The sequence below is a fragment of the Mastomys coucha genome, unplaced genomic scaffold (assembly GCF_008632895.1).
Source record: "Mastomys coucha isolate ucsf_1 unplaced genomic scaffold, UCSF_Mcou_1 pScaffold7, whole genome shotgun sequence".
NCBI lineage: Eukaryota > Metazoa > Chordata > Mammalia > Rodentia > Muridae > Mastomys > Mastomys coucha.
Window position 1 is genome coordinate 76,935,250 of NW_022196913.1, and position 25,114 is coordinate 76,960,363.

At 39.2% G+C, this 25,114-nt stretch overlaps 1 protein-coding gene across 5 annotated transcripts in view; it reads right to left on the minus strand.

Annotated features, from left to right (window-relative positions):
* Positions 1–25,114, minus strand: part of Rrm2b (ribonucleotide reductase regulatory TP53 inducible subunit M2B) — a 35,317-nt gene that overhangs the window by 9,870 nt on the left and 333 nt on the right. Inside the window, exons 1-6 of one of the 5 annotated variants that reach the window (XM_031358570.1) lie at positions 25,029–25,058; positions 18,079–18,234; positions 13,757–13,873; positions 12,012–12,145; positions 11,487–11,581; positions 6,267–6,400 (exon numbers count right to left, since the gene is read on the minus strand). In XM_031358570.1, the coding sequence (XP_031214430.1) occupies positions 6,267–6,400; positions 11,487–11,581; positions 12,012–12,145; positions 13,757–13,873; positions 18,079–18,120 (522 nt within the window). In that variant the 5' untranslated portion in view covers positions 18,121–18,234; positions 25,029–25,058. Of the gene's footprint in view, positions 1–6,266; positions 6,401–11,486; positions 11,582–12,011; positions 12,146–13,756; positions 13,874–18,078; positions 18,235–24,691; positions 24,964–25,028; positions 25,059–25,114 lie in introns of those variants that run through there. The other 4 variants (XM_031358569.1, XM_031358568.1, XM_031358571.1 and 1 more) reach the window with 4 other exon arrangements.

Consider the following 25,114-nt stretch of genomic DNA (forward strand, 5'->3'; position numbering starts at 1 on the left):
AAAAAGCAAAAAAAAAAAAAAGCAGGAGTGAGCTGAGCAGCAGCTGTCATGACTGGTGCTGCCCCACGCCTTCCTGCTGTGATGGACATACCCCTGACCCATATGCGAAAACAAGCCCTTCAGTCCTTAACTTGCTTCTGTATACAGCAACAAGAAAGTAGCTAATAAAGTAACATCTAAAGAACTAATGAAACTCACTCACAGAGACTCCAAAAGGACAGTGTTTACATTAAGTAACGTCTCAAGACAGAAGTGAGCTTGGTGCAGTGGAATTGGAAAAGCAGGATGTACGCCACCTGAAGTCATTGCAAACAACTCAAGAGAAAATAAATGTAGGAACCAGCCTTGAGCACAAAATGATCATGTAAATACAATTACTAGTATAAAACCTTAAGTAGCCGCAGAACAAAGCAGTCTGCACTTGCATGCTAAATCAGAGCAGATAACAAGCTGGCAACCCCCCAAAAAACCATATTTCACAAATACAAAACAGAAAAAAAGAAGCAAGGCTACATACAGGAAGACAATGAAATTCCCAACAACATTAACTAGAGCGTGCTGCCAACACAAAGCCAGTTCATATTTTTAAACTACAAAAGAAAGAATTTTGTAAGTGAGCAAGGAAGGGGAAGGAATGCACACTATAAGAGGTTCCAATTCAGTTACTTAGGTTTTGTAAGTGAAACAACAAAAGACCAACTACTCAGATAAGAACCTCCCAACAAGGATGTTATTTCAAGGTTTACCCACCTACTTACTATTCTCTGTCAAGCTATTTGAATAAACAACACTAACAGAAAACCCTACCCTTTGAAAGCTAACCTTGGACACTGTACTAGTTATTTCCCCGAAGAGCTGACTTGGGAGAACGCTTGGATTAGCAAAGGCAGCATGAGAGATGTTAAAATGTCAGTTAGAGCCGGGCATGGTGGCGCACGCCTTTAAAATCCCAGCACTTGGGAGGCAGAGGCAGGCGGATTTCTGAGTTCAAGGCCAGCCTGGTCTACAGAGTGAGTTCCAGGACAGCCAAGGCTACACAGAGAAACCCTGCCTCAAAAAACCAAAATAAATAAATAAATAAATAAAATTGTTAAAAAAAAAAAAAAATGTCAGTTAGAGCAGGCAGCTAGCTATCTCCTGCAGAGACCAGTAATTTAAACTGTCAAACCAATACATGAATACAATTAACTTTGCAATTTAAAGCAATTCCAATCTGAGATTTTTAAATCCAAACACTATTCTGAAAGGATAAGTGTAAAAAACCTTACAAACACATCTTAAAAATGAACATTTTGAGATGTGGTCTTCCAACTATTAAAAGATACCAGTGCCCACTGAAGTACAGGCTTGTAATTTCAGCCACTAGAGTGGTTGAGGCAGGAGGAAAAGAGCAAGGCCTGCCTGGGCTACAGAATGTGTTTGGCACCGATCTGGGCAACTTCGTTAGACCCTGTCTCAAAACAAAGAGAGGAGCAGAGAAATAGCTCAGTGGTAGACTGCTTGCCTAGCATACTTGAGGCCCTGAGCTTGTTTCTCAGCACAGGATAAAACTTGGTGTGCTGGCTCACAGATGTATTTCTAGTAGTCGGGGAGTGGAGAGGATCAGAGAAGTTTAAGTTTGTCCTCTGTTAAACAGTGAATCTGACACCAGCTTGAAATACACAAGAACCCTATCTTTAAAAAATCAGAGCTGGTTCAGTGGGGAAAGAGAGGCTTTGCTGCCGACCCTAATGACCTGAGTTCAGTCCCTAGGACCAACACGGCAGAAAGAGTAAACCAGCTCTTACAAAGTGTCCTCTGAGCTCCAAACGTGCCGTGGCAGGTGCCACCCAAGCAGACAGGCACACACACATAGACATTCAAATCAATAAATACATGCAATAATTTTTTTTCCAAATCAAAAATTAATTTTGAGAAAATGCTTAAAATAAATAAAATAGAATTAAAATTGTAATCATATACTTATTATACATATCATATATATATATAACAAATATATAAAGCAATTTTAGTAAACAATGTTAAAAGAGATTAATCAAGCAAAGCAAGGTGTCGCACTCCTTTAATCCCAGCACTCAGGAGACAGAGACAGGTAAATCTCTGTGTTCAAGGCCAGCCTGGTCTTCAGAGCAAGTTCTAGGACAGCCAGGGCTACACAGAGAAGCCCTGTCTTGAAAACAAACAAACAAAAACAGTAATAATAAAGGAGGCCAATACGTCACTGTGCTTTAGGAATATGCCAATAACCATGGTAAATAAAAACCTTCCTCTAAGGATTATAGAACACCATACAAATAACCATAAAATATTGACAGTACCTAAGCAAGAAACCTAAACATCACTACTGGAATAATGGCAAAGAACAAGAGGCAACTACAGGGAATGCACAAATGGCTACTATAATTTTGAGAAAGAGCTTAGCATCAGCAACAAACAAATGAAGACAAATATAACAAAATGCCAGTTTATCTATCAGATTTGTCAAAAACTTAGCAAATTCATCTAAATTCTCAAGAGGATAAGGTAAGAAAATGTCCATGTATGGCTAAGTGGAGCTGTCTATAAAATTTCTGGAAATAAATCTCCAAATGAGTATAAATGACCTGCTAATTGAGCTGGAGAGATGGCTCAGCGGTTAAGAGCACTGACTGCTCTTCCGAAGGTCCTGAGTTCAAATTCTAGCAACCACAAGGTGACTCACAACCATCTGTAATGAGATCTGACGCCCTCTTCTGGGATGTCTGAAGACAGCTACAGTGTACTTACATATAATAAATAAATAAATCTTTTAAAAAAAAAGACAGAGAGATCTGCTAATTGTTCTCTGTGATTAAATTTAAGAAAATTAAAAAGCTAAGATAAAGTTTCTACACAAAGTTTTACTTTAGTAAAGCAAAACAACCTGGCATGGTGGTGAATATTTTTAACCCCAGCACCCAGGAAGCAGAGAAGGCAGATCTCTGTGAGTTTGAGGCAAGCCTGGTCTACATAACAAGCTTCAAGCCAGTAGGCTTACGCAGTAAGATGCTGTCTCAAAAAGAAAAAAGCTAAACAAAAATTCTGGAAACAAATTTCTAATTAGGACCAAGTAAATGATACATTTATTCATCAGAATTGTATGGCCCTACCAAACTGTTTTGAAACAATGCTTAATATAGAAAAGAGGCTCACAACATTTGCCAGCTGGAAAAAGAATGGTATGGTAACTCATGTCTGTAATCCCAACACTCAAGAAGTGGAAGCAGGAAAACATCCAATACAAGGCTAGCCTGAGCTATGTGGTGAGATCCTGTCTCAAACAAACAAAAAAATATTAAAACTACAAATTATAAAAATATGATAAACACACCTAGGGGATGGGGCTAGAGAAAGAGAAACGGAGAGGTTTAAATGTAGAAAAGTCTATAAAGGAATATAACACAATACTAAACATTATTTACCTCTGCTTTCATTGGCCTTTTTGCTAAATTCTTTATAATAATCATGGCATTTACTATCTAAGTTATTAGAAAGTTAAAGATATCAAACAGAAGAGTGTAATTATATGAAGCATTTATGCACTTAAAAAAGTACTATTCATAGGGCTGGAGAGTTAGCTCAGGGGTTCAGAGCACTTGCTTTTGAAAAGGACTGGGTTTAGCTCCCAGCACCACCACATGGCTCACAACCCATCAATAATTACAGTGCCAGGGGTTCCAACTCTCTTCTGAACTCCAAAGGCACCAAGCATGCAAGAGGGTACACATGCATACCTTTAGACAAAACATCTATACACATAAATCTTTTTAAAAGTTAAATACTTTTCTTTTTTTTTTGACTTTTTTATTAGATATTTTTTTTATTTGCATGTCATATGATTTCTCCTTTCCCAGTTTCCCCTCCAAAAAAAAAAAAGAAACCCAAAACAACAAGAACCCCTGTTGCCTCCCCCCATCCCCCCGCCCCTGCTTGCCCTACGCTGGGGCACGGAACCTTCACAGGGCCAAGTGCCTCTCCTCCCATTGATGACCGACTTTGCAATCCTCTACTATACACATGCTGCCAGAGCAATCAGTCCCACCATGTGTACTCCTTGGTTGAGTCCCTTGGAGCTCTGCGGGTACTAATTAGTTCATATTGTTGTTTGTCCTAAGGGGCTACAAACCCTTCAGCTCCTTTGGTCCTTTCTCTCACTCCTTCATTGGGGACCCTGTACTCAGTTCAATGGATGGCTGTGAGCCTCTACTTCTGTATTAGTCAGGTTCTGTCAGAGCCTCTCAGGAGACAGCTATATCGGCTGGATTGTCCTTCCTTCAGTCTCTGCTCCATAGTTAGTCTCTGCAACTCCTTCCGTGGGTATTTTGTTCCCCCTTTTAAGAAGGAATGAAATGTCCACATTTTGGTCTTCCTTCTTCTTGAGTTTCTTGTGGTTTGTGTGTTGTTCTCTGTGTATTCTGAACTTCTGGGCTAAGTTTCCTTACATTCTAATAACCCATCAGAGTTTATAGTTGAAAAAATGGAGCACCAGAGAAATGACTTGAGAAGGTTACTTAAGAAGAAATGAACTGAGAAGCCCAGGCTAGTGTGGATGACAAATATGAACTAGATGGCTATCATGGACTAAACATTGAAATAAGTGGAAATAAGAATAGTCTCTATGCTAAAAAAGCTTAGAGTCAATGGGTGGGGGGTCTCTGGGACCAGCTGGAGACCTGGGATGGAGGAGGCTACAGGGAGTCTCTAGGGGGTGACCCTAGCTGAGATTCCTACCAGTGGGGGATGCAGACTGAAGTGGCCTCCTCCTGTAGCCAAGCAGGACTTCCAGTGGAAGGAGGGAGACAATCAGCTCACGCACAAAACCTGGAAGCCAAATTTTGCCCTGCCTATAAGATGTGCAGGGATAAAAATGGAGCCGAGATAAAAATGGGCCAACCAATGACTGGCCCAACTTAAGACCCATTCCATGAGAGAGAGCCAATCCCTAACACCATTAATGATACTTTGCTATTCTTGCAGACAGGAACCTAGCATAACTATCTTCTGAGAGACCTCATCCACCAGCAGATGGAAACAGATACAGAGACCCATAGCCAACATCAGGTAGAAGTAGAGCTCAGGGAGTCTTGTGGAAGAGTAGATGACAGAATTGAGTGAGCTGGAGGAGTCAAGGATACCACAGGAAGACCTACAGAGTCAACTAACCTAGACCCATGAGGCTCACAGAGCCTGAACCACCAACCAAAGAGCTTGCAGGGGCAGGAACTAGCCACCCCCCACATTTGTAGCAGATGTGCAGCTTGGTTTTTATGTAGGTCCCCTAACAATTGGAGTAGGGGGTGAGGGCTGTTTCTGACTCTGTTACCTGTCATTGGATCCCCTTTCCCTACCTGGACTGCCTGGTTGGGCCTCAGTGGGAGAGAAGGTGCTTAGTCCAGCTGGGACTAGATGTCCCAGGGTGGGATGGTACCCAAGTGGGAGCTTCCCCTTCTCTGAGTAGAAGGGGGAGGGGTAATGGAGGAGGGATTTACAAAAGTGGGAGTGGAAGAGAGGAGGGGCACTGCAATTGGGATATAAAGTGAAAAAAATTATGGGAAAAAAAAGTTTCCAGTCTAACAAAGCAGGGAGATACATACATGCTATGAACTCTTAAGGACAAGATAGGCTTAGATCTCAAACTGATGTATAAAAAGAAAAATAGTTTTACCTAATGGGATCAGGAATGTTGAGCTTCCAGATCAACAGGTGAGAAAAATAAATAAATAAAACTGGGAGGGAAAAAAAAAAGGGTATTGGAGACAGACGGAGAAAGAAGCACCTTAAAGTGGCTCCCAGGACAATGAGGTTGTGACATTTGCAAGACAGGAAGACAAATCAATCAAGTAGCATGTTTAGGAGATGATTATGAATCTTGATTCCTGGACCACCTAGCATGCACTGGAATGTAGGTTTGGGACTTAGAACTATCTAGAATATAGATAAAGCCTGAGGAGTTACAAGCATTTAAATGATGGCTGACTCAACAAGAACAATTAGAATTAGCCAGGGAGTCACAAATAATGAGAGCCCAAGGCAAAAATCTCTAAGTCCATTCATACTTAAGGATTCTACAGACCAAGGAGGAATGGTAGGAGATGAGGAAGGGAAACAATGTCTCCCATGCCCAGGAAGAAGTAGGTTTCTGTTTCCTTTTCATTACCAGAATATTTGTGTCAGGAAAATACTTCTCCAGGAGAAAGAAAAACAAGTGACCACATATAACGCAAGCAGAAGAACACGTCTTTTCTTACTTCATCCCTGCTGATCAGTTCATTTGAAAAAGTCAGTCCAGGCATGAGGCCTCTCTTCTTTAGCCAGAATATAGCAGCAAATGATCCAGAGAAGAAAATTCCTTCTACAGCAGCAAAGGCCACCACTCTTTCCCCTAGGAGACAAAACAGGTCCATTTTCTAACTAGATACTGCAGATACTTGCAAGTTTATAAATATATGGGGCCTTTTACAACGTTAAACTACCTTCCTAAGAAACAAAACTAATGTTAGTATTGTGTACAAAGGTCTTCAGAGCAAGGGTTTCCCACTCCTGCCTGCTAAAGTGGAAAGACACGTTTATCTCAAACTCTGTGACAAGCATGGACTTGGGGAGGTATTGTTGACTACACACACACACACACACACACACACACACAAATGGATTTCCATACCCCAAGCAAACAAACAAAAGAGGCGATTTACCTTTAAAGGAATGTGTGAGAGTTCCCTGTGTAAATGTGTGTGTCCTAGAATGGGAAGTACAAGATAAATTTTTATGATAACTGTCTTCTAACAGGAAGAGTGGTTCCTAAGATTTATATTTTTGTTAACAATCTATTGTTGTTAAAAGACTACTATTAAACATTTCAAAAACATTGTTATCATTATAGAATAATTTTAAAAATCAGCTGAAGGCAATGAATTCACCTATAGGATAAAATGTTCTGTTAAAAGATAGAAGAGCCAACTTAAAAGTTTACTTACTATTAGGCAAGAACTCTGTAGAAACTCATTCCTAAAATGTCTTTAGTGATAACATATCTGTGACACTATCCCTAGATTTTTTTGGATTATAACACCATATATACACACACACACACACTAATAACAAATGAATTTTTTTAATTTAAAATTCATCCTATAGAAATGTCCAATTTTTACATTAAAACCCCAACTTTCTGATCTTTAGATCTTTAGAGATAGGAGTCCAAACTGTCTGTTAGTAACTTCCAACATGAAAAGACTTCTAGCCCATCTTTACAGATGCCATTGGTAATCACTATCAGAGAGGCTTCATCCATTCCATTTCTCTGATGGAAACAGATGGAGAGACCCACAGCCAAACATCAGGCAGAGCTCTAGAAATCCTGTGGAAGATAGGGAGGAAGGATTGTAGGAGCCAGAAGGGTCAAGGACACCATAAGAACATGGCTCACAATCAACTAAGCAGGGCTCACTGTGACTCATAGAGACTGAATTGATAATCAGGAAGCCTTTATAGGGCTGACCTAGTTCCTTTGCATCTGTTACAGTTAGGCAGCCTGGGGGACTTCTAACACTGGGAACAGGGACTCTGACTCTTTGCCTGCTTTTGAGATCCTTCTCCTACTGGGTTGACTCATCCAGCCTTAATATGAGGGGATGTGCCTAGTCTTATGGCAACTTGATATGGCATGTTTGGCTAAAAATCCCTGAGTGGCTTATCCTTTTCTGAAGGGAAACTGAGGAGGAGTGGATCTGGGGGGTGGAAGAGGAGAAGAGGGAAGGGAAACTGGGTTTAGGATGTAACATAAGAGAAAAAAATGAGAAAAAGCTGTTTTGGTAAAAACTGAATATAACTTTAAAAAGTGCTGACTGAGTATTGTTAAAGGAATTACAGGATACTTTAATGTGAATATAATAAATACTACAATATAAATATAATCAGTTTCAATTATTTCATCCATAATTGAATATTAGTTTATGATTCTTCTAGCTTGCAACTAATTATATTACAGATAATGACTGACATTTTTAATTATTAAAGTAATTCCAGATAGATAATTATCTGTAAGAGAACTGGACTAAAATTAAACATAAGTGCTATAAATAAGAGGAGAGTTATTTTAACCACTCTGTGCATTTATGTGAATATTGAAGAATGGAAATCATAACAAATAACTACAGAAAACGATTTTTGAAAAGAACTAAAAATTTTTGAGGAGGGACTGGAAAAATAGCATGAGAACTGGAGTTTGAATCCCCAGCATCCATGTGAAAAGCCAGGAATAGCAGACATACACATAACCCAAGCACTAGGGCAATGGATACAAGAGGATTCCTGAAGAGACTTGCCCAGTGGGTGAGCCCAAGGTTCAGTGAAAGACCATGTCTTCAATTGCAGAGCCACTGGCTAAGAGGCCCATGCTCCTGTAAGCAAACTCTGCCTTACGTTTCTATAAACAGTGCTAATGAAACTCTTTGGGTCTCCCTCTTCTTCCCTCACCTCCCCCTCTCTCACACACACACACATATGTGTAGACATGAAAAGTAAAGGGGAGGCTAACTGAGGAGAGGAAGGGGTTAACAGGAACTGGAGGGGGACAAGAAATGCTAACAGGGGGTGTGAATATGATCAAACACATTATGTACATGGATGTAGATATCATAATGAAAACCATTATTATGTACAATTAACATATGCTAATTAACATTAGGAGCTGCTCGTGAGACCCCATGCCAGTGGCTGAGAAGTTTATTGTCAGTCAATGCTGCTAAAGGAGGAGCAATTATTTTTTTCTTCGGTATTTGGCTGCTGGTAGGTTGCCCATGCTGTGTGGATGGGTTCCCATCCACACACATGTGGAGAACACTAAATGGACTTGGTGGATCATAAAAAAATAAAAAGACATAAAGATGGGAAGAGAACATGTTAGAGGAGGGTCCTAGAGAGGTGGAAGGGGAGGTTTAGGGAACTGTATGAGCAAGTATTTTACATATATGTATGAAAATTTCAAAGGATAAATGAAATTATTCTTTACTAAATATACATTAAGGGGCTGGATAAATGACTTGGCAGTTAAGAGTGCTTACTGCTTTTGCAAGGGCCAGTTTCCAGCATCCGTGTTAGGTGGCTCACAACTCCCTGCATCTCCAGCTCCAGAGAAACTGACTCTCTCTGGCATCTGTATACATATGGTGCACATAAAGTCATGCAGGCACACATACATAATTTTTTTTTTTTTTTTTTTTTTGGTTTTTCGAGTCAGGGTTTCTCTGTGTAGCCCTGGGTGTCCTGGAACTCACTCTGTAGACCAAGCTGGCCTTGAACTCAGAAATCTGTCTGTCTCTGCCTCCCAAGTGCTGGGATTAAAGGCGTGCACCACAACTGCCTGGCCACAAAAACTTTTAAATGAATAAGTCTTTAAAAAATATATTAAACATAAGATGGAGATCAATAAAGGAAGACACTTGACAATCAACTCTGGCTTTCACACTCACACATGTGGTGCACACCTATACACATATGTGCATAGATGCATGTACAATGCATCTACCACACACTAAAAAAAGAAGGGAGGGAGGAAGAGAAGGAGGTTACCAGCTTCTGGCCTCCATAGGATATCATATACAGGATATCATATACAGGATTTCATATACAGGATATCATATACAGGATTTCATATACAGGATATCATATACAGGATTTCATATACAGGATATCATATACAGGATATGTACACACACATATGCTTATATCTATATAAGCACATACACATCTCACATGGACACATATTCATGCACAGAATGATTCTAAGAGATACATTTTATAAACTTTTGAAATAAAAAGACAACCAGGACATTTATTCTAAAAACTGTAATGAAGATAAATACTTCATAATTTGTGGTAGAGGGAAAGCAAGATATGTTTTTAAATACAGCTGAGTCTATAATATAATGTACTAGAGATTATATAGATATTTTTAAGGTTTATAAATATAATTTCAAAACATATATTAAGGTTTTATGTATCTATCTGTCAACCATACACTAGACAGTATGCTTCAATTAAAAAAAAAAAAAACAGATAATTGGGAATTTTTAGCTTTATGGGAACTGAACCTCACTGCATAATATGTAAACTTTAAGACAAAGGAATATTTTCAAATTTTTTTTTTTCATGTTTTCCTTTAGCTAAAAACACTAGACTATAAGAATTCAGATGCAAGAAAAGAACAGTTGCTCTCCTGGGTCCTGCTTGGTACAGAAGTCTCCACAAAGGTTAGGCAAAGCCCTGCCAGATGGAAGAGCTGCCTTTGAGGGTACGAAGGTGCAGGTAGCCCCTCAGAACTGCATTTCCTCTGCTGCAGAGCAAAGAACATCCCTACACTAGTGACTTTTAATTCCACCACTCAAAAAAGATAGCTACGAATTGCATGTCCCACTTCCCCCTTCCCTCCATAGGCACTGTCCACCCTCTACACACCTCTACCATACTTGCTCCTAGGAGGTGCTTTATCAGAGGACTGAGATAGATTTGCTGTGAGATAAAGCAATAGGGAGACTCTAACTGGAGCCTATAGTATGACTGTAGGGTGATTACCAACTTACGTTTTTTTCTAGTTTGTCTTCCTTGGGTAGTGTCAGTAAATACATGCCTCAAACAAGGTGAGAGGCAAAGATGGACACAATACCCAAGGTTGTCTCTTATCTCCACACATGTGCCATAACATGTGCACACACACTTACATTCATGAGCATGCATGAGAAGGAGAAGGCCTATGTCAGGGCCTATGAGATGGCTTAGCAGGTGAAAGCTTGCCCTGGAAGCCTGGTGACCTGAGTTTGACCCTAGCAGCCATGGTAGAAGAAACCATCCCCTGAAAGTTCCTGATCTCTATACTATGGCACACACAAGCCTCTGCCCCCACACATACAAGACATTAAAAAATTATAAGGCTAGGCTGAGTGACACATGCTTGTCCCAGAATTCAGAAGACCGAGCAGGAGAACAGAAAGTTAGATGCCATCCTGAGCTACATATATGGTGAGGCTGTGCTTTAGGAAAGAAAAGAAGTGGGCCATCTCAGCTTATCCAGAAGTGTATCTGCATTTCACTTACCAGTGAAAGCTAAGCTTGTTACTGTAAACTGTTTCTTGTCCTAGTTTACTAAAAAAAAAAAAAAAAAAAAAAAAAAAACCCTTGCATTTTTTAGAAACTAGATCTTTGTTTCCCAACAATTGTTAGGTCACAAACTGCAGGCCACTCCAGCACTCTCAGCTGGAGTCTATGTATAGACATTTTACTTGTCACTATGCATGTTGACATCTTACCTATAGTTCTAACTATTTAAATACACAAGTCACAGCTTTACTTAGCCCCAGTTTTTAATTAATTATTACCAATAATGACCCCAGCATACTAAGCTCTCTGTATTGCACTCCGATGCACCACGGCCCCCAAGGCTTATCTGATACATACAAGTTAACACTACATACCAAAAGTAGATTTCCTATCTGCTATCCAGCGCAGAGCCCAGTCTGCTTTTTTCTTAACATATGGCATTGTTTCAATTGCATTAAATAAAAATTCCCTATAAAAAACAAAAAAAATCATGGAAAAATTATTCATTTGTTTTTATTAATTGGACTGTTTTAATAATCAGAGACAATAATTATAACTTACAGTATACTATCAAATCTAGATTTTCTATATTTTGTATGTTCATAATTATGAATATAGAAATAAAAGTAAAAATCAAGATTAGTGTCTTAGATATAAGCTGATATGAAAATCAATGAAATGCAAATATTCAATTTAGTAATACAATGTACTAACAAGGTTTTAAGGTGCTGTGAATTATCTAAAGACTAACTGCTTCTATCCAGGTTTTATTTGAACACATTTTTGAGCAATAGAAAACTACACTTATGATCTTCCATATGTAAATAGTTTTGGAATAAATTCTGCTCTTAATGTAAGCAAACAGCTAAACCCTTGTAAATAAAGCCCTGCAGTAGTACCTTTTCTTTGGATCCCTGATGTAAGTGTCTATTAGTAAACTGTACATCTCTGAGTGAACATTTTCGATGAGAATCTGAAAGCCATAGAAGCAGCGAGCCTCTGGAACCTGCACCTCCTGACTAAAACGTTCCACCTAAGAAAATGAAGGAGACAGAAAGACCCAGTGAGCAGGCTTTTATTGATCACTGCTCACACAGACAACTTAGACATCAGAGCTTTCCCTTGTCTTTTGTGGTTTCCAGCACTCAGGAAGCTGGACAGGGGATACTGATTTTGAGATGAACCTGGGGAACATGGTATGATCCTGTCTCAAAATATAAATAAGTGATCGGTGAGAAGGCTCAGCAGGTAAAGGTGCTTGCTACCAGACCTAATGACCAGAGCTCCATTCCTGGAGCCTCATGATGGAAGGAGAGATCTGATTCCTCTGAGTTGTCCTGACTTCCACATACGTACCATGGCACGTGTGCACATGTGCACACATGCACACATACATACATACATAAAGTTTAATACAATATTTTTTGGGGAAAAACATGCCTATTATACAACAAATGGGACACTAAAGCCTTATCAGTCTTTTCTTTCTTTTTTCTTTTCTTGTTTTGTAGCTCCCTGGACTGAACCCAGCATCTTACTCATGTTAGGCAAACACTCTCTTCCAAACAATACATATACCCAGCCTTTATAGATCTTTTAAAGCAGCAACTTTAGCAGTATTGTTCAGCTAGCAATTTTGGTGCTGGAGCTTGAACCCAGCATTTTACTTATATTAGGTGCCCGCTGAGCTGTGCCTACAACTCCAAAGAATGTGTTCCAAAGCAATAGAATGAATTTATCTTTTATGTGGAAACACTGCTACTGAACAGTAAATTTTAGAATATCTCCAAAAACCAAAACCAAAACCAAAATAGTGATTTTGCTTTGTAGAACTTTTCCCAATAGTAGACTGATCAGTTTAACTTCTTCTGGTTCATTACTGATGTTCCTTAACAAAATCCTATTCCTCCTGACTAATCATAATACAATTTCTGAATGAGGGCGATCTGCACAGACCTGCAGAGGGTCATAAAGGGCACATTAAATCAAGTTTATGAAATCTGTGCATTTTCTGGATCATGTTTTCACATCACTGAGGATAAAACTCATGGCCTCTGTAATGCTAGCTGAGCGTATATAGTCACAAGGACAGCTTGAGCCCTTCACTGTATGTAGTTTTAATTGGTATAATTTATGCTTGATTTTGTAATATATCACTAGTCATTTGACAGTTAGCTATCTTTCCCTGGGAAACTTCATGAGAAAAATACACTCAGAAACGAACCTTTGGTGTCTGGGGAGATGCCTTTGCTGGATATGCACGTTACATCAGCATGAGAACCTAGGTTTGGACTCTAACACTCACATCAGAATCTGGGCATGTGTCTGTGAGCCTGCAATCCCAGTGTTGTGGCACCAGAGACAATCAGAGGGTCTGTGAGGCTCTCTCAGCAGTCAACTTAACTAAGTGATGGTGAGCTCCAAGTTCAATGAAGAGACTTGCTCTCAAAGGAATAAGGCAGAGAACAACAGAGGAAGACAGTTGAGGTTCTCCTGTGGCCTCTGCCTGCACATGCACACTTTAAACAGAAGTTAACGTTCATTTGCTCCATTACTGGGAGACTTTCTTTACTCAGGCAGGAGCTACAGTGATCTTACTGTCATTCAAGTACAAAACAGAACAATGGTAAAATAAAAATCTTACCAAGTTTTCATTTACAATTCCATCACTGGCTGCAAAAAAGGCTAAGATGTGGGAGATAAAATACTTCTCGTCAGGTTTAAGCTTGTTCCAGTGAGGGAGGTCCTTTGATAAATCAACCTAGAATAGAAACATTCCAAGTTTTTTACTTAGTTAGAGAGTTTAGAAAACTTTCAAGACAAGCTATGTATGACATTGCCAATAATCTGTTAGAAAAAAAACATTAAAAATCACAAAGGTCAAACAAAGACATGCATTGTGCTAATAACATGTTGTACTCAGAACATCTGCCTAATTAGTAGATTACAATGGTCCTACCACACAGGAAGAAATGGATAAGTATGTGAGACAGTATATATGTTTGTTAATGGGAGAAAGTTTATACACATGTGCATGTGTATGTCTGTGTGTGTGTGTGTGTGTGTGTGTGTGTGTGTGTACATACTTAACAACATCATGATCTATACCTTAAACATATCCAGTAATATTTGTTTAAAGGATCACAAAACCATCCTGGCATGGTCAAGGAAGTAGGGATGGGGGGAGAAGGAGAGAGGGAGGGAAGAGAGAAGGGAAGAACATTTGTGAAGGAACCTGTTTTTTTTGGGGGGGACTGTTTGTTTGTTTGCTAATTTAGTTGGCAAGGATACACTTTTAAAATATTAAAATTAGGGCTGGAGAGATGGCTCAGCAGTTAAGAGCACTGACTGCTCTTCCGAAAGTCCTGAGTTCAAATCCTAGCAACCACATGGTGGCTCACAGCCATCAGTAAAGAGAGCTGACACCCTCTTCTGGTGTGTATGAAGACAGCTATTTACACATACTTACATATAATAAATAATAAATAAATCTTTTAAAAAATGAAGTGATTTTAAAAAAATATTAAAATTAATAAAGTGGCATTGCACCAAGTAAAGGAATGAACAAAAAGGAAGGAGAGAGTAAAAACTAGTCAAGAACTAAAGTAGCCGTCAGTAAACAAACGTCAGGAGCCATTTGTTTCATGCAATAGTTACGTCAGTATTAACAGGTGACTCAGCTTCCACTCTCTTGCAGCTGTCCTTTTGTCTTATAAAAACCTCTAAGTATGGTTAACAACAATATGACAAATATTTGAAACTATAACTGTCCTTTGTAGACTCTGCTGGGTTTGTTCTCCTTTTAATTATTCTAACAAAACCTCAATCTCCTTAACTCTTTGCCTGCTCAGTGTTCACTGAGTCAATACATGCCAGATGTTAAGTTCTGGAGATACAATAGGATGAGGGGGATTCCTGGCAGTAAATTTAATACTTAAATTTAATATTTAAATTTAAATATTAAACTTGCCTCTTTAAACACTGAGCTTTAAAATGCCCCATAACTTTTACTTATACTGTTATATAATTATGGCTATATTCTCTTTTAGAAACATAAAATTTCTTGTGCAGTTTTATCCCATTTGAGCTCTTCCTCAATTTCATCACCTATATATTAACTCCAGACTTGCTGCTACATTTTTAGATTCCCACTGTTCCCCATAGCACCGTGTGTTAAAGTAAAGGCTTGGTTGCTACCCTGTGGCACAGTTACTATATAACTTTATTTTCTTAGGTATTTTTGTCATAGTAACAAAAAAGCTGACTATAGGAATTACCCAACCAGCTTTAAAAAAAAATTCCCAAGCCTATACTTTGTCTTCTGAGTCAGTGCCTAATATTTGGGAATTAAATTTAACCACTGATTTTAAAACTAGAATATAAAGTTAATTGTTTTTTGACATAATTTGTTTAATACGTGGGACTAAAAATATCTTTGACTTCCTTTCAAAACATGTATTTGAAGCTTCATGCAAATCCATACCAATTTCTGTGTTTTCATTTTTTTAATTAGCATTTCTTGGTCACAAGACATTTATTACATTTTCAAAAAGAAGCAATTAATTTCCAAAGAATTTTCCAGAAACCCAAATATCACAGGTACCTTCTAAAAACATGACAAACAAAAAGATCAACTGTGTGCTCCACTTGTTCTCTGAACCATATCTAACAGAAGCTTTCTAAAAACCACAGACAAATAGGGAAAGTCAGGTGTGCAAATCATACCAAGTACTTGTTTCAGTTGGGTGTTTTGCTCTATATGTCAACAAAAAATACACAATGATAATTTCAACAAAAATAGTGTAAAAGAAATTTCAGACATTTAAAATTTTTAGGTTAAAATTTCCCCATTCTTTGTATGAAGTCATAGTTTACATTTATTTAGTACTTACCAAGTATCAAATATGATTGTAACTATTTCATTGATCCTCATAACAACTCAATATTTTATACACAATTAGCCTGATTTAGCAGTGAGAATGCAGGGAGAGATGAGAGCTACTTCCACAGACAGTATGTGGCAGAGCAGGCATTGGGCTGAAGCAACCTGGCCTGAGACCCTGAACTCTTCAAAGGGTATTTGTTACTTCCATAGATAACCATCTATTTATTTATCTATTTATTTATTATACAGATATGTGTGTGTTTGTGTGTGTGTGTATGTGTGTTCACACATGTGTGAGTGTATGCATGTGTGTATAAGAGATGGGGTGAAAGAAAGAGATCATGTGTATGCCACAACACATGTGTAGAGATCAGAGGAAAATTCAAGAGTTAGTCCACTCCTTCCACTGTAGGCTCCATGAATCAAACTCAGGCCATCAGGCTTGTTCAGAAAGTTCTTTTGTCCAATGAGTCATCTTGCTAGCCCAGATTTGGTCTCTTGACTGACAGGCATACAGATCCAATGATATTTATTCACATAGATACAGCTATCCAGAGATAGGGATGCTTATTGATTGCTTATTGATGCATATACAGGGCAAGGCTGTTATGTCACTATCATGAACAATAAGAAATAATTAAATAATAAAGACAATAACTACTTGTTTAATTAAATTATACAGCAATCATTTGCATGACTAATTGTTCTTATTAAACCAGCAAGTATTATCTAACTTGTGTGTTCAACTCCCTTTGAAGGTGGAAAAAGTTACATTTCCAGTAAGTGATCAGTAGTTGCCTGCTGGGGCAGCTGCCTCAGGTTTGCTGCAGCTGAAGGCAGGCAAAGCTAGATTGTGAACTCAGCCTGCAGAGATGACCAAACGGCTTACATGACTGCACCTTTGTCCAGCCAGACCCACCTCTCAAGCTAGTGCAGGGTCTTCACAGTGTTCACCCTTATGGCAGGTTTTTGTTGTTGTTCTTGTTGTTTTCTTTTGGAGCCAGAGTTTCTCTGTGTAGCCCTGGCTGTCCAGGAACTCACTCTGTAGACCAGGCTAGCCTCAAACTCAGGGATTCACCTGCCTCTGCCTTCTGAATGCGGGGATTAAAGATGTGCACAACCATGCCTGGTTCTCAACCTTCACTTTTTTTAAAAATGCAGCTCTGTTTATTCTGCTGGCCATAAGTATAAACTGGTGTTAAGCCTGGTGAGATGGCTCAAAATGTAAAGCTGTTTGCTGCTAAAGGCTTAGCCTGGTGATGTCAGTTCAATTGCACAAACACATGCACACATAAATGAGTGAGTATAAAAACAAACAAACAAAAATCCAAAACTGGTCTCATGTAGTCATAGCGAACCAAGAACCTATTTAAAAATAAAGACTGTGAGCTGCCTGCAGAGCCAGCTCAGTGGTTGAGAGCACTGGCTGCAGCTCTTCAGTTCTCAGCACTCACATGACAGTTCACATCCACCTCTAACTCCAATTCCTGGGAACCTAATAGTCTCTGTTGGTCCTCAGGGCACCAGGCACACATGTGGCACATGCACATACATGCAGGCAAACACTCATGCACATAGAATAAAAATAATAAAAATAAAATTAAAAAGTAGAAAATGAGCCGGGCAGTGGTGGCACACGCCTTTGATCCCAGCACTTGGGAGGCAGAGGCAGGCGAATTTCTGAGTTTGAGGCCAGCCTGGTCTACAGAGTGAGTTCCAGGACAGCCAAGGCTATTACAGAGAAACCCTGTCTCGGAAAAACCAAAAAAAAAAAAAAAAAAGTAGAAAATGGTCTGCAATATATTAGAAGTAAAGGCAAGAGGATCATGACTATGAACTTACAAAAAGATCTTGGAAACAAACACAAAAATCTGGCAGAATGACTTGTTATTTTCTTGTACCAAGAAACTTATCTACAGACACTAACCTAATTACATTCAATTTAAGTTGATTAGTAATTAGTTATATTTATTATTGATGGGCACTAATAATCTATATTAATTATAAGCCACACTTATAAGTAAACATATTTCACTCTTCTCTAAGGCAAAGGCGAATGAGATCCAGGCAATGCCACATACCTCTTCTGCTGTCCAGAAAGATGCCTGTGCTTGCTTATACATTCTCCAGATATCAGGATACTGGATTGGAAAAATGACAAACCGTCGGGAACTCTTTCTTAGGAGTGGCTCTTCATTTGACCTTACCACATTTTCTTCTGTCTCTGAACACAACTGCTTTAAAAAAAAAAAAAAAAAAAAGCACAAATGCTTTTATTCCATGGAACTTTCTCTCTGACTCAAGCTTAGACATCTGGGGAAAGTTGAGGAGGCAGCACAAGTTGGGGAAGCAGTATGATGTATAGAATCCTTTTAGTTATCTGAGTAGTGGGCAACTGTAGACGGCTAGTTGCATGACTCTAGGAAGTTGCTTCATTTCTCTCAGCCTCACTTTCTGCTGCTATACTTACTGATTAAGAGTGTTCTGATTATTAAAAATCCTCTAAGCTATAGCAGACACTAAAATTATTGTGGTTACTGCTACTCTAAGCATAATACAAACTAAACCAATGAATTATAACAATGGGAAAATATCTAAGTTTGTGAACGAAATGTCCCTTCGGTGCCACTCTGACTTAGAATGCTGATGTGAACAAGCCATTGTTACCAGCTATACTTTTAATTTTTCCTAATCTTAGCTGAAAAACTATAATATTTAACTGAAAACTCCTTATCAAGAATGTATCTCCTTTATCTACCTTGACATTCCATATACCACTGTTATTCTTATTTACATTTCAGATTATTCTTTATGGTAAAAAAAAATTGTATGGTAAAAATTGTATTTTTACTTGTAAGGACAAATTAGTATTCTTGCTCATAAGTTAGCAGTTGTCACACTCATATCAAAAAACTGCTACAAAAAGCTAACAATCTATTTTTCATGGTTTCAAATGCTGTATTCTTTTAAAATTATTACTTGTTTGTTTACAAATTATTATTATTTGTTACAATTGATTACTGAGATGCTTCTGATTGGCTTTTGAAATGTTGTTCCTATGTTTGTGGAATTATTATAGTGGATTTTTGGTCCATCAGTACCTCCTTATAATTCCCAGAAATGAACTTTAACTCAGTATTAGAGAATGGCAATAGAGTAAGTCTTAGCTATATTGGCACATGCCTGTAATACCAACTCTCAGGAGTCGGTTGAAGCAGGAAGATTGCTAAGTCAAAGCCAGTCTGGGTTACAGTGAGACTCTGAAGAGTGGGGGAGAGACAGAGATAGACACTCAAATACAACATTAGCTAGACCTGAGCCAAATGAAAAAGGCCAAGGTCTAAAGTAAACAGGTGTGTGTGTGTGTGTGTGTGTGTGTGTGTACTGGTCAATGACATTAATTCATGAAGGATTAAAAGAAGTAACATTAGGAAGTATTACTAAATATTTTGTCATATGGAGAGGGTTAACTAACATAAACCTTTGAACTGGGCCAGAGTCGACATATTTCATAATGTATATGTTAATACAATTTGAGAGGTCCAAGTAAGGCTCTTCGGGGTACACCTGGTAGACCTGTGGTAAGAAACCATAGTTTAGAATTAGAACAGTGGTTCTCAACCTTCCTAATGCTATGACCCTTTAAGGTAGTTTCTCATGATATGGTGACCCCCAACCATAAAATAATTTTCATTGTTATTCATAACTTTAATTTTCATAATATAACTACTGTTATTAATTATAATGTAAATATTTGTGTTTTATGATAGTCTTAGGCAACCCCTATGAAAGGGTGGTTCACCCCAAGGGGTCATGTATCCCACATGGTGGACTAATGAGTAGCAAGACGATTAAGAGAACTTCTAATGTCAGGTATTAATCCAGTATTCAGGAGGTAGAAGCTTGTGGATCTGAGTTTGAAACTAGCCTGATCTACAGAGTGAGTTCTAGGCCAGCCAGGGATCACAGAGAAACTTGAAAAAAGAAAAAGACAATATACAAAGAAATTGTTGACTAAGTTAGATATAAATCTTTACCTTCTATTTATATCTGAATTCAAAACAAATTTGTTAGCCGGGTGATGGTGGCACACACCTTTAATCCCAGCACTGGGGAGGCAGAGGCAGACGGATTTCTGAGTTCAAGGCCAGCCTGGTCTACAGTGTGAGTACCAGGACAGCCAGGGCTACACAGAGAAACCCTGTCTCGAAAAACCAAAAAACCAAAAATCCAACCAAACAAACAAAAAAACCAAATTTGTCAAGTCTCACAATTCTATTGAATGATTTTATAAATAATTTTATAAATAGAAACACTATTATTCTACTAGACAAAAGTGGGTTTATCAATTGGTGTTATAATTATGATTTTATTAGAAAAGCCCATGGAAGGGGCCTTGAATGTGAATGTGAATTCTGCCATAGCTACTTTCCTATAACCACTCTGAAACAATGCTTTGCTACTTGAAAAAAATTTTCACTGTCATCATTTTAAAATTAACTTTGGATTTTAGAACATTACTTCTTGGATAAATTTTATCTAAAGTTAGCTTGGGTATGTCAATTTTGCATACTAAATGGAAAATTAAGAAATTAATTTTTAAAAACTTTGGAGTAGTCCATCTAACTTCTAAATGTAAAGTTTTAGAAGTCAGCGAAAGTTTCTAATCCAATAAGTAACATTATTGGATATGTATTTTATGATCACTTGTAGAAATGAGGCAGATCAGGCTGAAGATATGGCTCAGCGGTTAGGAGCACTGACTGCTGTTCCAAAGGTCCTGAGTTCAAATCCCAGCAACCACATGGTGGCTCACAACCATCTGTAATGGGTTCTGATACTCTCTTCTGGTGTGTGTCTGAAACAGCTATAAATGTATTCATATAAATAAAAAAAGAAAAAGAAAAAAAGAAATGAGGCAGATCAGAAAAGAACTAGAAAAAAAATTTTAATTAGTATGTTTTCCATTTCTTGCCCAGTAGGATATGTGCACCCACCCAAACACACACATAAATTCTCCTCCCTATACATACATACATACACACACACATACATACTACATACACACATACATACACAATAAGTTTTTAAAAATAAAACAATTAGTTCTTGTTAAAAATGTTCAACCTCACTGGATGGTGGTGGCGCACGCCTTTAATCCCAGCACTTGGGAGGCAGAGACAGGCGGATTTCTGAGTTCGAGGCCAGCCTGGTCTACAGAGTGAGTTCCAGAACAGCCAGAGCTACACAGAGAAACCCTGTCTCGAAAAAACCAAAAAAGAAAAAAAAAAAGTTCAACCTCTGCCATTGCAAAATTTTTACAAGAAATAACAGCAACATAGATTATCCTCAATATGTGGAGAACAGCTGAATATTCAGATAAAAGCCTGTTAATTCTCAAATTAGTTTAACAAAACTTAAATCAACTGGTCCTATTAGCCCAAACACTACTAATGTGAAGCTGTTAATACAAAGAATCTATTGTTGAGAGAAAGCTTCCTAAGTCTAAGCTACTCCATAATGTATGAAAGTGGCTTGTTTAGGCTGTGCCCAGAGAGATCCCATTTTACAGGCACAAATGAGTCAGTTTTATGGATGGAGGAAGACAGTGCTCCTAGGTGAACAAGCAAAAATCACCGTCTGTCTAGCACTACCCATGCTGTACTGTGACAAACGATGGGAACCCTATTAATAATTGCCAAGGAAATGGACCATCTCGAGAGAACCTATAGGGAACAGGAAGACAACGGAACACAGCCTTGGAGGATGTTAAAGAATGCCAACGTTCAGAGCTTGAGAAGTAGCTCATTTGGAAGAGTGCTTGCTGAAAAGTGCCTGCCTATCGTGCACTAAACCCAGTGTTCTATCCCCAGGGCCACATAAACTAGGCCCAGAAGACGGACAGAGAAGTTCTAGGTCATCTTCAGCTTCACAGTAACTCTGAAGGGATGTGTGAGGTCCAGTCTAGCAAAGAAATGAAGGATGGAAGGAAAGAACGGAAGGCAGGGCCGGACTGGAGAGGATGTAGGACAAACAAAAACAAAAGCAGAAGTGATCTGATTTAGCTAAAGCCTCAATGAGAAGAATTCTATAAAAGATCAATCAGTCTAAGAGGGTAGGAAATTAATTTTGTGGGCAAAAAATTTCAAAGACGTGGTAGTATACAGAAATTCATATTCTAACTCTCCTTATTCTCATTTTCCACCGTATGACATTCATTGTGGGATACATTATAAAATGATTCCTATGAGTGGAGAATCAGGAAGAGTTTCTGAATGGAAATTAACACGAATAAAGGTGGTAACTTGAAGACAGATATTCCATATACAGGAAGAATTAGAAAAAAAAATAAGATTTTGCTAATATACAGTGTGTGAATTTCAGAAATGAAAATGAGTACATAAGAGCATTAAGATGTGAAAACTGGCCAGGCAGTGGTGGCGCACACCTTTAATCCCAGCACTTGGGAAGCAGAGGCAGGCAGATTTCCGAGTTTGAGGCCAGCCTGGTCTACGGAGTGAGTTCCAGGACAGCCAGGACTATATAGAGAAACCCTGTCTTGAAAAAACAAAATTAATTAATTAATTAATTAATTAAATGAAAACTGGAATAAAAAATACCTGGGCTTTGGTAAGACTTTTCTAGTGGGCCTTATTATTTTTTATTGAGAATTGAGACCTTGAGAAATATTTTTTGTAGAACTAATATTGAGAAGTAACAACAAATCACTAAGTTAATGAAAGATACACTTGGCAATGGGAAACAGGACTGGACAGGAGGGAAGACTGAAAGCAAGGAGACAACTAAGTTGTAGCTGCGCAAAGATGAGGTGATGAGAACCTGAGATAAAGCTGGGGTGTAGGCAATCCTTAGCAAGACTCCACCATCTTTTCCAAACTTGTACATTTAGTTTTGTCTTAGTTTCTGGTTATCTGGTATGGTGTTGCTGAGAAAAAAATTTAGCTTATGATTCCCCAGTAAGCACCTGCAGTAATCTAATCTAAACTGGCATTCTCCATGCCTCCAATGTGGCTGCCTATTGTGTTTCTTCCTCTTATTTGCATGCAGCTGCAATTATATATATATACATACACATATATCTACACACACACACACATACACATATATATACCATTCTTGTATCAATCAACAAATCGGAAAAAGCTGGTGGAACACTGTACTAGGAGCAACAACTTGGAGAGTTGAACCTAGTTCTAGTAATGAGTATTAGGAATGTCATTTTGGCCTAAGTGTTCTAATCTTGGGGATTTTGAGGAATTGGTGAATGCTGTAATGCTATAGACCCCGTTCTCTGTAGATTCACAGGCAAAATTTACATATAAGAGACTAATAAACTTCATGTGCTGCCCTTTTAGATAGCCCTTAAGTCAACTGTGCTAAGATCACCTGAATTGCCTGTTACAAATGCAGGTTGTGGGCTTGGTAATTTAGTTTTAATCAATTACTCCAGATGCTTCTGATACAAATAGCCCACAATGCCCTATCATATCCAGAAAAACAAATTGCTTAAGATATCCCTGCATCTCAAAAACTCTTGGATTCATTAAAAAAGTACTCACTAAAATTTATTTTAGTCTAAAACTCTGCTGTCTTTATGAATCCAGAGTAATAAAAAAAAAAGTTAGCTTTTAGGTGTTGGCAAACAGAGAAGTCTAAATATTACTAGAATGGAGAAACTGGTGCTAAGTATCTTTGTTTCAAGGAGAAAGTTAAGGGATAGTCATAATTTATTATTAAATTATTACAGAATAAAAATCTATTTAGAATCTCCATCTTTGTCTAGAAATGCCAGTATAAGCATGATTGTATGTGGCTCAAACTTTTATGGCCCCCTCCAACTTGCCACAGAATTAATTTCAAGACACCACAAAGAGAAACAGGCTCACATTCACAAAAAATACTCCTCGTATGCCAGATGGTTTAGAATATTTGTCCCCAAAATGTGGGGTTGGAAATTATACACTAACAACTTACATTACTATAAAGCCCCATCATTTTTGTTTGCTGTTATTACATATTTATTTCTGCTAGCACAGGAGCGAAGCGGATGAGTAGGTTAATTTTAGATTTATTAAGCACTTTGCATAAAGGACTTCTTCATTCTTTGTGAAGGAAGAAACACTTCCACTGTTGAAGAAACAAGACACCCCGAGATTCAGTGAGAAGTTCGGTGTGAGGAAAACTGGTCCTCCAGTCTACCTTTTTTTTTTTTCGTTGCAAGGCTTTCTCGCCCTCCCTCCACCTGTCATCTCCTCCCCTCATCCACCTGCGTCAATTTCCACACGAGTTCCTCAACTGCATGTCATGGTACGCCTCTCTTGCGCAGGTCCGTCACAGCCCTCTTTAACCCGCCCGGGCTCCAGCCGAGAAAAGACTGGAGAGCAGAGGTTGGAGAACAAGGGGGCACGGAGCCTCCCTTGAGGGAGCCGGGACCCCAGAGCGTTGTCCTCGCCCAGCGTCGCGGCTCACCCTTCCCGAGGGCCGGCTTCCCGAACCCCCCAACACTAGCCCGCGGTGAGGGCGCTTCCTTCCGGCCTGCCTAGTGTTTCTGATGGCGACGAATAAAATACTACTCTACGGCGGACCTGCGACTGACTTGCAGGTTCCCGCAACTTGCAACCTAAAGTCCGGGCGTGACCCTGGGGTGGAGGATGAAGCAATTGCGACATTTACCTCACCCTCCTCCGGCCTGGCCGCTTCCGGCCTTTCCGGGTCGCCCATCGCGCAGACTCTGCCCGAGCCACCCGAGCTGAGGAACTGAGCGCGGCAGGCCAGCCAAATCCAAGTAGGACCAGACCGCACTGTGCGAACCTCCTCCTGCTCCGGCCCGCCTAGCTGCGCCGGTCCTGGGTTCTAGCTGGCCCACTGAGGGGCCTTCCCTGCGGTGGCTCCGCCCAGGCACGCTACTCCCGGCGCCTCCAAGAGCCTCCTTTCCTGCCGGCCCCGCCCCACTCCCTAGAGATCCGCCTACCTCAGCCGGCTCCGCCCCGCGCCTCCGAGATCCGCCTACCTCAGCCGGCTCCGCCCCGCGCCTCCGAGATCCGCCTACCTCAGCTGGCTCCACCCCGCACCTCAGAGATCCGCCTACCTCAGCTG